This window comes from Lemur catta, chromosome 12 (genome assembly GCF_020740605.2).
Source record: "Lemur catta isolate mLemCat1 chromosome 12, mLemCat1.pri, whole genome shotgun sequence".
NCBI lineage: Eukaryota > Metazoa > Chordata > Mammalia > Primates > Lemuridae > Lemur > Lemur catta.
In genome coordinates this window covers 51,515,488-51,528,840 of record NC_059139.1, presented here as the reverse complement: position 1 = coordinate 51,528,840, position 13,353 = coordinate 51,515,488, and the positions used below count along the sequence as shown (strand labels likewise).

General features: G+C 49.6%; 1 protein-coding gene and 1 long non-coding RNA gene across 2 annotated transcripts in view; one reads left to right on the top strand and one right to left on the bottom strand.

Moving 5' to 3' along the window:
* Positions 1-327: 327 nt before the first annotated feature.
* Positions 328-13,353, bottom strand: part of THBS4 (thrombospondin 4) — a 48,814-nt gene continuing 35,788 nt past the window's right edge. Inside the window, exons 11-22 of the mRNA XM_045566099.1 lie at positions 12,018-12,122; positions 11,682-11,789; positions 11,256-11,415; positions 10,146-10,264; positions 9,211-9,263; positions 6,266-6,459; positions 5,161-5,339; positions 4,442-4,490; positions 4,157-4,353; positions 3,450-3,622; positions 1,095-1,234; positions 328-553 (exon numbers count right to left, since the gene is read on the bottom strand). Of these exons, the coding sequence (XP_045422055.1) occupies positions 492-553; positions 1,095-1,234; positions 3,450-3,622; positions 4,157-4,353; positions 4,442-4,490; positions 5,161-5,339; positions 6,266-6,459; positions 9,211-9,263; positions 10,146-10,264; positions 11,256-11,415; positions 11,682-11,789; positions 12,018-12,122 (1,539 nt within the window). The 3' untranslated portion in view covers positions 328-491. The remainder of the gene's footprint in view (positions 554-1,094; positions 1,235-3,449; positions 3,623-4,156; positions 4,354-4,441; positions 4,491-5,160; positions 5,340-6,265; positions 6,460-9,210; positions 9,264-10,145; positions 10,265-11,255; positions 11,416-11,681; positions 11,790-12,017; positions 12,123-13,353) is intronic.
* LOC123648363 lies at positions 1,332-13,262 on the top strand. Its single transcript, XR_006738589.1, has 3 exons — positions 1,332-1,400; positions 2,735-2,833; positions 13,113-13,262. It is a non-coding gene; the product is annotated as an uncharacterized LOC123648363 (long non-coding RNA).

Sequence of the window (13,353 nt, the reverse complement as noted above, 5' to 3'; positions counted from 1 at the left end):
TCAGAAAGAATTGGACACATCTGCCCCAGGATTGACCAGAAAAATTCTTGCAGGGAGTGCCCCCTGAGAGTGTGCTTCTGAGCCCACTGAGCCAGAGTAAGGAGGCTGCTAAATGAGCTCCCAGCTGCTAGGCTTGTGTATGAAGCTAATGTGGTGACCCCGGATGGGACCTCTGGCCTGGGCCTTCCGATTCATGCACATGCTCCATGACTAACCCCAGTTTGAGAGGAAAAAAAAGATCACACTGCAAGTTCCACGTGGAACCCTCAGAGAACAACATGCACCATCAAAGCCTGAACCACATAAGCAACGTCTGAGTAACACGGATTTTAAAAATGATCTCTTCTCCTTTATTGCCACATTCATATAAAAAGTTCTCATATATCTGGGCTGGTAAAAGAAAGCCACGGTGCATATAAAGAAAAGTATAGGAAGCTAAAAAATATATGGTTTTAGTGTTTGGAAAAGCAGTTACGGATTGCTTCCTTGGTTTAATTATCAAAGCGATCGAAATTCTGGGTTTGAAACTCTTGGAAGTCCTCTGGGATGGTGTCTGCAACGAGAACAGGCACAGGAAAGGTTAGCAGTGCTCCCTCCACCCTGGAATCCGGGTCCACCGCGTGCTGTGCAGGCATCCTTCCTATAGGGGGCGCTGTCTGCCTGCCCAAGAGGCCCCACAAGGTCCCCGCAGCCATTTTCTACTTCGGGCTGCTTTGCAAATTGTTGGCTTAAAGCCCGGGAGTGCTCATTCACAGGCCTAAAGAAAATTAGCAGGCAGAGTGGGTTTTGAGTCTATGATTAGATTTGCACCATATGAAAATAAAGGCTGCCTGTAAATTAAACCTGACTGAATTCTTCCCTGAACCCCAAACCCTAAACCATGCAGTTAAATTCTATGGGTCTCAGTTTCCACATATATAAAACAGGGAAAATGAGATCTACTTTTTACTTCTGTTACACAGGGACTATCAGGTTTTAATGAATATGTGGTGTGAGCTTTGGGCTTCTGGAGGGAAATTATGCTATAAAAGTAAGGTGGTATTATTTGATTCCCTGCAGTAGTAATACTGTGCAGTAATAGCAGTGCACGTTACCGTTGCAGCGATACTTGAGGTTGGACCAGATGATGTTTTCTTGAGAGAAGCAGAAAACGCCAAGTCGGCCTCCACGCATTGTGGTGTCTATGGTGACCCCAGAGTCAGCCACCAACTCAGAGCCTTCATAAAATCGCACCCTGCAGACAACACAACCCAGGGTGAAGCGCCCACTGTGAGACCCCAGGCTCCCACTTCTTAAGACACCCGTATCTTTATTCTGTTCTATACGCCACTCCTCATGGACCTGGATTGTGCTCTGTTTCCCCTTCCCTACTGGATCGGAAGTCCTCAAGGGCAAAGACTGTGAGTACATGTCTTCCCAACCTGTCTCCCAAAAGGCCTAATGTAATGCTGGGCACACAATCAAACTTCATAGGTACTTGCTGATGAGTTCAAAAGAAACAGCCTGATGTCATGAACGAGAGGCTTTGCATCTTTGTTGTAATGTGAGCTACTTTGTCTATTCAAAACTTCTGCTTTTGCTTTGGTTTGATTTCTATCATTTGGTAGAATCTCAGAGCAGTGATTTTCAGCAGGAGACAGCATTCCCTAAGCAGAGTTTTAGAAGTTTAGGGGTACGCTGGGTTGTCACAGTGGCACTGAATGACAGAAGCCAGGGATGCTGGATGGCTTACAATGCCCTGGAGAGAACGATCAAAACTCGTCCTAGGCTGGGCACGGTGGCTCACGTCTGTAATCCTAGCACTCTGGGAGGCTGAGGCGGGTGGGCTCGCTCGAGGTCAGGAGTTCGAGACCAGCCAGAGCAAGAGTGAGACCCCCATTTCTACTAAAAATAGGAAGAAATTATATGGCCAACTAAAAATATATACAGAAAAAATTAGCTGAGCATGGTGGCGCATGCGTGTAGTTCCAGCTACTGGGGAGGCTGAGGCAGTAGGATCGCTTGAGCCCAGGAGTTTGAGGTTGCTGTGAGCTAGGCTGATGCCACAGCTCTCTAGCCCGGGCAACAGAGCAAGACTCTGTCTCAAATAAAAAAACAAAAAAAACCTCGTCCTGCATCTCACACACATCTGGAGGATAGGTGAGGAGCCTGTTTAGAATTATTGGGGCCTAGAACTTAACTAATTCCCTTTTAGTATGAACATCAAGTATATTCTATGCTAATTGTAATGTAAACTGAATTTTCCAGGGTAAATTGAGAAACTACTGAATAGTTTGTTGGAAAATTAACATTGTAACATGTGCACCATTTTAGAAATTCACATCACCCTTGATACAACACCACTGTAACATTAAATCACTGTCACAAAATCTGCATTAGAATGTCATCTTCATAGTGATTCTAGTATGGGTACAAGTGTCTATCTCATCTTCTGGTGTGGTTGTGCCCAAGTAATTACATTATTTTGTTATAAATTCTTATTTCTTTATTATATTATTAAGGCTTGGACTGTTTTTCTAAAATTACATGTGTAGGTAGATAGGTTATATTTTCTGTAATTTCATTTTGGGACAAACAAGGGGGCATTTCACCATTTTTGTTACAACAAGGGGCACTGGGCTTCACAGGGCAGAGGACATGATCCACCCCCCTGTGAGCCAGAGTACATTTGACACAGTGTCACAGAGAAGAACAAAATATGAATTAGCCTTCACAGCTTCCCTTTTCCCACCAGGCTGCTTTCTGGCCCCGATGAGAATGCACCCAGTACTCCTGCCTACACGTGCTGCATAAGCTGGCATGGGTGCTGATCTGCCAGTCTGAGAATGAAGAAGTAAGTATGCTGTCTAAATTTCAAAGATGTAGCCCTAAGCAATCCTAACTCCTGAGTATACTTAAAAAAAAAAAAGGTCCTATAACAAAACAAGGCAGATACATTGGCTTCCATGAGGCTCAATTCCTGCCACGCAGCATGTGCCAGCATTGTGCATGGCTCTGCAGGGACTAAGACACAATATGACACAGGTGCTGCCCTCATGGAGTTTGTGATCCAGTAGGGAAGACAGACCATAGAGGGTTAGTGTGTTCAGTGTGTATTATGCACGAATAAGTGACTGCACAGGGCCCAGGGGCGTGACAGGGCAGGGTATGGATAAGAGGCTCTTACCTCACACTGGTCATTGTGTCTACTCTCAGGGTCTTCTGCAGACAATGGCAGAAAGCCACTGCCATTCAAGCATGCCGATACCCCTGAAAGTCCTTCTATCCCACCTTTGGCCCTACAGGCCAGGCGGGTGTTTTCTCTCCCACCTCTTTTCTGGGGCCATAATCCAGCCACCGAGGTCCTGGCTTGTCCTTGAGGACTATCCTAGGTCAGGACTGCTCAGGGGAGTGACAGCTCTGGGATGCAGAACGGAGTGTGTGCTTTGCTTCTCGTGCAAGCTGCCTACCTGATGTAGCCCACCTGGGGCCTGTGCTGCAGGAACCAGCGGTAGGACACCTTGTCCTTCCAGCCCACGTTCCTGGAGTCCTTCCACAGCAGTCTGACCTGGTCACTGGTGTCTCCCGTGTGCCACAGGGAGTTCCGGAGATGCTCTCCTGGACCTGTCTTAGACTTCACAGCCTGGACAATGACATGAGCAAGGTTTTAGGACACGATACAGAGACTACCCTTCCTGTGTCCTAGATCTGAGCTGATCGGTGGTGCTTGATTCAGGGTTACAGACTGGCTGCCTTGGATTCAGACAAAAGCATCAAACACATGTCATTTCTACTGAGGTGACCCCCAACCTTTCTTTTGCTCACCACGTTTGCCCAATGAGCGTTCCCAGGAAATGTCTGGGTAGCCTATCAGCCCTCCAGTACAAAGTTGGCCCCAATGACAAAACAGGCTCTTAGCCAGTTTCCAACACAGTGTGCCTGAAGATGCACTCCAAACCTTCCCCACCTCTGTGACCCCACTCAGGCTGAAATTCCCACCATGACAGGTGAGAATGTAGCTGGTACATAGGAATGAAGGCAAGGCCCTTCCCTCACTTGAACCTTAGCAGAAATACATCAATTTCTTAGATTAACTAAGCACCACAGAGCACAGGATTTAAAAGGAGGTTGACGAGCCCAGAAGAGAGGGAGACGAGTGGCTTCAAGCCACCAGTACCTTGAGCTGAATGCCAGGTTCGGCCACCGCGCGGAACGGGGTGGCTTGCCAGTATGTCTGCTCTGTCTGCTTCCACATGACCACGTAGAAGCTGGAGCTATCTTGGTAGCCAAAAATAAAGCCTGCATAGTCATCATCTGTCTGGGTATTTACATGGAAGGTCCCTTCGAAGTCAACACCATTAAAAGCCGTGTACCCTGTAGAGATCAGGTATGATTAGAAAAATAAGCCACAGCAGTAGCTGGAAGAATCCTACACATGTGGTAACCAAGGCCCTGGACATACCCACTGCCAGGCCAGGATCGCTGTTCATGGTCTGCACGATCTCCATGCCCTGCAGAGAGAGTTGACGGAGTTCAGAACACTCTTGAAGGGGACAAGTAAACTCAGGGAAGCCCAGAACCTCAGGTCCTGTGGGTGAGTGGCCAGTGATACCTGACTCCCATGTAAAGATTTCATTATCTGAGTAGTGGCTCTGTCTTGTTATATGCTCAAAGAAAACACATACTTGTAAAGAAGGTAAAAAAAAAAAAATCTCAAAGTTGAATAGAAATGATTTTGCTAAGACTGTCAATTAAGTTGATTCAATAAACCCTTAACTGGGGAATATACAACATATACTTCCAATGACTGTGACTTGCTCTGTGACTCTGGGTAACTAAGAGGCTAGTGGACTTTCCAGTGAGGGGGACAGGCAGAGGCAGTCCACTGAGGAGATTAGGAATGTGGGCTCTAGGATCAGACTGCCTGGGTTCCAGTTCTGGGCATCCCAGCTGCTTACTGCAGTGCTACCATGAACAATCATTAAAGCTTTATAAGACTCTATGTCCTCATCCATAAAATAGGCATAATGAAAGTACTGCGTCATAGGGCTACTGAGGAATAAATGTGACGTGAACAGTGGCTGGCCCGTTGTCAGCACCCTCTAAATGTCACCTAGAGCTCGCAGAGGTGGCCTCCATTGAGAGGCAACGCTGAGCTGTTGCCAATGGTGTGACACTCACCTGATTCAGGACCACCCAGTTGGGATCAATCTGGGCGTCCCCTTCAGGATCCAGGACGACGGTCTGGTAGGCCCTGAAGTCGGTCAGGGTGACCTCCGCGTTCTCCGGGCAGACGTCGATCCGATCGATGACCTGGTCCTGGTCAAAGTCAGTCTCACAGATGTCTCCCACCCCGTCGCCTGAGTGGGGTGAGGAGGAAGAAGAGCTCTGCAGCGCCCCCGTCCACCCCACTCCCCCGCAAGGGGCGGGCGAGGACCAGAAGGGCCCAAGCTCCCACGGCCAGGGCTGTGCTTCTCAACCACTGCTAGGAGAGGACCAGTCACGTCTGAGCCGGCCCTGGGCCCCATCCTGGAGGACTTGTGGTGGGTGACCAGGCCAGCCCGCAGAGGATACCCAGAGCATCTTGTAAGAGTGATTTGAACAGTTGCCCTCCACTCTGTCCCCAAGAACTTATTACAGATACCTGGATTCACTAACTGGTGGATCTTAAGCCTGACCTTACACATGTAGCTATAGCACTTTTTGGACTACGATGTATAGAAAGCAGAGGAATTATCATTGTTACCAGAACATCTCTAAGGCTGTAACTTCTGGTAGCCCGTAGGCTGAATGTGGCCCACACCATGCTTTGTTCAGCTGACATGATGGCAGCAAAACATTTGCCACTGCACTGCTGTGTACGGGCATGCCCTCTCCAAGTCACCACGGTGCTCACTGCTCCCCCTGCAGTAGCTGGCTCGGTGCATTGTGGTTCCATATCTGCCTGGCCCCTGCAGGCACGTGAGTTTGTGGGCCAGTCTGCACCATCCTCTCCACCCTTGCCCCTTTTCTGGGACTCCCAGTGGAATGAGCAAGCAAGATGGCAGAGCAGCGCTCCAAGCCCTTGGGGGACTGAGCTGTGGCATGTGGCTGCTTCCTGCCCCACATGAGCCCACCCTAGGGCTGCTGCTCAGCTCTGACATGGTGGGAGGCTGGTGTCTACTGTCCACACAAGCTCAGCTGCGCAGTGAAGTTGGGGGTGCTTTGGGCCGGTGCCGGGGAGAGGTGTGTCCCCAGCTGATGGGAACCTGGGGGAGCCGCACAGCCCTGGGCTGAGCCCGCTTACTGTTGCTATCTTCCTGGGCTGGGTTGGGGACCAGCCGGCAGTTGTCTGGTCCGGGAGGCACCAGGTCTGGGATGCCATCGTTGTCATCATCATCGTCACACTCATCACCAATTCCATCTTTATCAGTGTCCAGCTGGGCACTGTTAATGACGGTGGGACAGTTGTCGGTGCTGTCCTGGTGCCCATCTCCGTCACTGCAGGGGAAAGAGGTGGTTCGGATCACAGCTCAGCAGGGAACAGGAAGCAGCGGTTCTCAGGAAGATGAGTCTGTGTGAAATCTCTCCCCAGGCTTGGCTTTTTTTTTTTGTTGTTGTTAAATCAAACCCACTGGGGTCATTCCCTTAGATAAGGCTGTGGATAGGCCTCAGAGACCATTTTCCCACTTCCTCAACCTCTTGAGAAAAGTGAGTCATTTCCTACTCAAGAAGATAAGGGTCTATTTCTGTGATTTATGACCAGAGACTCCTTTCGGTCCCTGGGGACTGCTAGATGATACCCGGCTCAGAGGATGAGTGAGGGTGAGGGGCAGTGGAGCCTCAGTGTAGATCCTGGCTCAGCCCCTGGCCAGCGTGTGACCCCAGGCACGATACATGATCTCCCTACGGCTCAGTGTCCTAATCTGTAAAATGGGGATAATAGCAGTACCTGCCTGATAGGGTTGTTATCAAGACTGCAGGATTCAAATGATCAAGATTTTGCATATTAAAAATGTTTAAAGTACGCAAAAGCACTTCCTAAGTGCTCAACTCTTAGGAGGCCCCACGGTGCTTTCTGTTCTATTGTTCCTCACAGTCCCTGGCCGGTGGACCCAACGAGGACTCAGACCTGACTGCCGGGGAGAGAACGGCAAAGAGAACAGGGCCACCGCTTCCCGAGAGGGGAGCACGCAGGTCGCGCTCAGTACGGTCTGAGGACGTCTCTGAACTCTCCTCCTCTGTCCACCTGACTTTCCAGGCTGAAGGGCCACCCCAAGATGAGTCTTCCTGTGCCCAGAGCCTTCCCTGAGTCTACTGAGATGGCTCGGGGCAGCTCTGGATCAAAGAGAATGCTCCTCCTACCCTGTTCCACCTGTGACCTGTCCGGGGCAGAAACTGCCCCTACACCCTCCAGGAGAGTATAGAGGACGGAAGCTGGGGAGCAGCCCATGCCCTCTGGCGCCAGAAGGGGCCCAGAGAAAGTGAGGCCAACCAGGACAAGCTCAAACAGCAGAATTCTCCAGCACACAGCAGGGCTGCTTTATAAACAAAAGATTGTGCTAGTTCCATTAGCAGCCATTCTTTACAGCCCTGAACATTTTTATGTAAAAACAAGCAGTTCCTGTCCTCCTCCCCAGGGTTCAAGTTTGTGGGAATTAAAATGTATCAGAATGAGTCATTTGTTTTAGGCAACTATCTCTCAAGGCTGGTGGGATAGGCTAACTTAGACATTACTGTAGATGGCAATCAGAGTGCGGGATGACCTGCCACAGGGAACATTCTTGATGTGTGTCACTTAAGGCAGTTGTTAGGGTACCAGTCCCACCTTCCCCTCAGAAAGGGAGAGGGACATTTGATGTCAGACTGTCACTGACATGCTCCTAATTGTGTTGTGACACCAGATATAACACAGCCACTATTTTCTGCATGTCACCTGAGGGCCACACTGTGCTGGGCGTTTTACCTACATTATCTTGAATTTTCATCATAACCTGTGAGATGTGTTTAATTATCTCTGGTTTGCAGACGAATAAGTTGAAACTCCAAGAGAAATACGTTCACTCAGCTAGTACAGTTGGCTCTCTTTATCCACAGCTCCATAGCCACAGATCAAAAATATAGTATTTGGGGAAAAAAACAATAAAAAATACAAGTAAAAAACACAGCATAACAACTATTTACATAGCATTTACATTGCATTAGGTGTTTTAAGTAATCTAGAGATGATTTAAAGTATACAGAAGGATGTGCATAGGTTATATGCAAGTACTACACCGTTTTATAAAAGGGACTTGAGTGTCCGTGGATTTTGGTATCCTCAGGGGTCCTAGAACCAATCCCCTGTGGACAGCAAGGGACGACTGTACGCACTTTGCAGCAAGGACCTAGAGAATAATGAAGGAGATGGGACTTTATAGGAGGCGTCTTGAGTAAGGTTTGGGTTGGGAACTGGTTTCTGTAGGGCAACCTCTGATCCAGGCATTAGAAGAGAAGCTACAACTTTTCCTGCTTTGCTTTTAGAATCCTTTCCTTCTCATCCCTGCCCTGGCTGCCTCTCAAGGAATTCACTATGGAGATGAAAGGGTATAGAGCCTTGGGTTGCAGGTGCCTCTAGGGCTGAGTGGCACGTGTCTATGATTTTGGTGATGTTCCTACACCATCCCTCAGTTTGTGATCTCTCAAGCAAACTGACAGCCTTCTATTTTGGGATGATGGTGAAATCTTCCTGAACTGAAAGAATGTAATGATAAAAGAGCTAATATTGACTGAGTGCTACATATATAACAGAAACCACAGTAAGTACTTTTCATGGATTAACTCAATCTTCACGACAGACTCATGAGTTGGATCTACTGTCACCCCCATTTTACAGATGAGAATTTGAGGAGGCACAGGCGGAGGATATAATTTGCCTAAGGTTAGCCAGCTTGTAAGAGAAGGAGCTGAGATTTATATGTAGCTGTCTCACTCCAGAGCCTATCTGTGAAGCATAATGCTACGTTGACTCTCCTATAATAGATTTCAGTCGCTGGCATGCCTAGTCCCCCATCCTGACAACATCACCCCCCCTACACAGAACAGTCAGGGAGAACTTTCATGGTAACCCTAACCAGAGGCAGGACTACTGGTCTAGCCCAGTCCACCCAGAGAGATCCCAAAGCATGGCAGGTAGCAGCAGAGAGCCCTGAAAATTAAAACTCTCTCCGGATGTTCACATCTAACTCCCTGCAGCTAGGAGATGTGCCATACCTGTCCTGATTGGTGTCACAGGAGTCCCCAACCAGATCATTATCCACATCAGACTGCGAAGAGAACAGAACATGTTGTTATTTATCCCTAGGGCTGCATGTACAGAATGTTCCAGAGAAGGCAGACCTGGCCCATCATCACTGGATTTCAGGAATTATTTCTCTGGAACTGGGGTGGTACAAAACTGCAAAAGGACACCACCATATTGGTGTAGGCACAATGCTGAATTTTCAAAAAAGCCTTCTGAAATATCAAGCTACATGGATGCGCTGCCCACACACCAGATGAGCTGATTGGATAGGGGCGCTGGGGCAGCGTGGTGGCAGGTGGAGACGTGGCACTCTGGCGCAGCTCGGAGGGGAGCCAGCTGCAGGCACGGGGGTAAGGCAAATTAATGTTGCGTTGCTTCTGCAATTTGGAATTGAGCCAAAATGGTAATTGAGTCACAGAGGGCAACCATGACTCCCCTCTCTCGGGGCTCTGAAAATAAATGACATATCACACTCAATTATCCAGACTGGGAGGGGGAGTGAGAAGGGAAATGTGACGCGTCACTGAACTCAATCTGAAGTGTCCATACATGGGCTGTGTAGGGGTTTGGGGACTAAGGGACAGGAGCCTCCCAACGGTCAATTTCCACTTTCCATTTTCCTTTCAGCAGAAAAGACTCGTTTGGGGCACGATTAAGCTCATGTTACTAACCTCGTAGGCACTCTACAGCCTGGGAGGTTAGTCCCAAAGGCCTCAGATCTCCTGCAGTATTTGTCCCATCTTCACGCCTAAAGTGTTAATTTCTCCACCTCTGCTCTGTCAGGTAAGTGGCAACAGCAAAGAACTGGCCGGCAGGCTCTGTGGTGTTTCTAGACACTGGTGCAAGTGAGCCTTTGCACCGGGGAGCTCAGCCTAGGGTTTGAATTCCCCTGTACCCCACTAACCTGGTTAGGGTTGCTGACGTCAGGACAACTGTCACAGGCATCCCCCACACCATCACCATCCTTGTCCCGCTGGTCATGATTGGGAACTTTGGGGCAGTTGTCCAAAATGTTTTTTATTCCTGTGAGAAAGAAATGCTACCTTGGGTCAGGGGAACGTCACTGACTTCTAGGGGCTGTAGAGCTCAGGCACATGGGGAGGTACTTCTGCCAGGCCATCGGCACAGAGGCACTACCCTTTCCACCAGCCATCTAGATTCTGAGGGACTTAAAAATGAACAGCTCTTGGAGGCATCCATCCACTGAACTCTACTTTGTTTATGATGTCAAGGGCCAGGACAGTGACCAGAGGAGGGGTCGTGGCAGCTAGGTGGGCTGGCCCTGCACAGGGATGCCCTTGTGGATGTCCAAGTTATGACGGACACCCCAGGGCTCGGGGCAGGGTTGTGCTGGAGCTGGGCCTGGCGGGCCCCCCTCTATTCAATTTTGCACTCGATGATGTCATCCTGGTAGTGATGATAACAGTGCTTATGTATATGCTGTGGAAATTTGCGAATGCTATGAGTCAGGACTTGCTTTGGTTTGTTTCGTTGAGCTGGTTTACCAGCTCACACTGGATCTGGGGGCCGGTCGGGCTCACTGAAGGTGACGTCATGTCATAGGGAGGTGTGAACATTCTGGAGTGGGGTGTGTGTGCTGGGGGCAGGGTGGTATTTCTCAAAGGATTTTCCTCCCAGGGCCCGTGATGTATGTGTAGCCTGTGGCCCTGCTCAAAGTCCTCTCGTCCAGTTCTCCACCCCCATGTTCCTCACCCCCAAGGAGGCTGGTGGGGGAGTGGGGAAGGTGTAGTCTGGGAAGGCACAAGCCCTAAAACGACACACCCTGACGAGACACTGCTCGAAGGGATCAATGATACAGAGTCCCTGAAGCTTAAACAGGGGAGTGGGCTGTGGAGTACAGAGACCAGTCCTCCTCGGGCCCTGCAGACGCAGGCCGCAGGGAACCACCCGGAGCTGGAAGGCCCCGAGTCAGTAGTGCTATTCCCACTCGCAGAGAACCAGGGCAAAAGGACTAATGAATCCCAAATAAAAGACAAAAGCAAGACAAACCCACCATCTCCATCCATGTCGTCATCACAGGCGTCTCCTTTTCCATCCCCATCTGTGTCCTTCTGGTCGTTATTTATGACATTCACACAGTTATCACAGGCGTCCCCAAAGATATCCTTATCATTGTTTCTCTGGTCCACATTGTGAGTCAGGACACAGTTATCCTAGAGGAAGAGAAGACAGAACACTCACTCAGACTTTTGCTGAATCTACTTCTCCCATTGTTGAGTTGTCAGAACTCTGGTGGCCCAAGTTTATCAGTTGTGTATTTTAAACATCTGTGAATCTTACAGGATGAAAAGCTGCAGTGCTACGGGAACGCAGGCAAGGAAGCTACACTTAAAGTGATTAACAGAGATCGTTAACTTCCCAGGCTCGCCCATCATCCCTGGTCCGCGGCAGCTCCTGGGCCCCCCGGCAAAGCGGGTACCTGCTCGTTCAGGATCCCGTCTCCGTCTGCGTCCTCATCGCAGGCGTCTCCGATGCCGTCTCCGTCTGCGTCTTCTTGGCCAGAATTTGGCACATACTTGCAGTTGTCCTGGGGGTGGGGGCAACACAGCTCAGCGTGACAACCCACACTTGCCTTAAGTCAAGAACTATTTCTGACCTCAAGACCGAAGGACGGTGGCTGCTTGGTTTTATTGTTGGTGGCTGTTTTGCTTCATTTGAAATGCATCGAGTTTAAAAATGCAATGTTAAATGAGAACCACAGAACCTCTCCCCGCAGATGGGACTTCGGAAAGCCGCGGGGTAGAGACCCCCTTACCTTCTTGCAGTTCCGGGCAGAGCACGGCAGCTCCTCGTCGGGGTAACTGTCGATGTCCACATCCTTCCCACAGATGTAGCCGTCGCCAGCCCAGCCGACTCCACACTGCGGGGGGCAAAGCGCATCTCCTGTGTGCGCATCCCCAAGGGGACGGCCCAGCCAGACAGCATTGTTGGGTGGGATTTAACCACCATTGGATCGTATTTGAATAGTCTAATGGTTTAAAGTTCAAAAAGTACAAAGGGGGCTGTGGAGAGAAAACTCTCCTCGCCACTCCTGTTCCCAGGGACGGGCGGAGCAGTGGAAGGAGGAAGGGAGAAGGACCCGCAAATGCAGAGGGAGGAAAAGTTGGCCGGTGACAGGAGGTGACAGGAGGTGAGAGGAGAGAAGGGGGAGAGAGTCTGAGGAGCAGAGTCAGGGCCCAGGGAAAGCAAACCTTAGGGGGGGGGCACATGTTACATTTCCTGGCCTCTCTCATGAAAACAAGGTGCCTTCAGGCCAGTGCCGGCCTGAGCCTGTTCTCAGTCAGCTGCGCCCCGCCGCAAGCAGGGGTTAGGAGGCAGGATGGTGGAGAGGCCCCCCGGAGCCCCCTGCGCCCGCTCTGTTGCTTCAGCAGCGCCTTCAGAGGGCCTGGAAGGCTCCGCCGTGGGGTACGGTCCTTGACTCATGCTAATGAGGAAAAAATTTCCTCTAGGAACAAATACATTTTTAATGAACCATTTTCTGGCAGATTAAATTATTTTAGTAGTCACACCAAGTTTATTAATCCTTTACCATCTGTCGTTGTGCCTTACTGCAAATTCAAAAACATATTAAGAGCCCCATCACCCACATCCCAGGGGAGTCGTCCGTTTGTGCACAGAAAATGAGGATTTAAACAGAGATATACACTCGCTTCTCAACGACTGTGTTTTGGTAATAAACATGCCTAATCAACAAGAATTAGGGAAATTGTTGGGGTTTTTCCCTAAGCCAGCATATTCCTTCACCATGACCTTGTTACAGAATCTCTGTATTGCCAGGAAGGACAGACTTATTTATGTTTATTTATATTTTTTAACTTATTTTTGACTCTTATTTTTCTTCTTTGAACAGTGATATGCTTATTGTAGAAAATTTTGCACAAAGATAAAGAGTCCAAGTCTGAGATATAAAGAAGAGGGAAAAGGTCTCCCAGAATCCATCTTGCTGCTCAGGGGCACTGCCGGGGACCCGTGAACCCCAGACCCTGAAGGGCCGCCTGCGGAGGGCCTGGCGCCGCAGATGCCAGGAGGTGTGGGCAGCCGGGGTCTGCTGACTATCAGCGCCTAGAATCCCCGAGGACTCCGGACCCTAG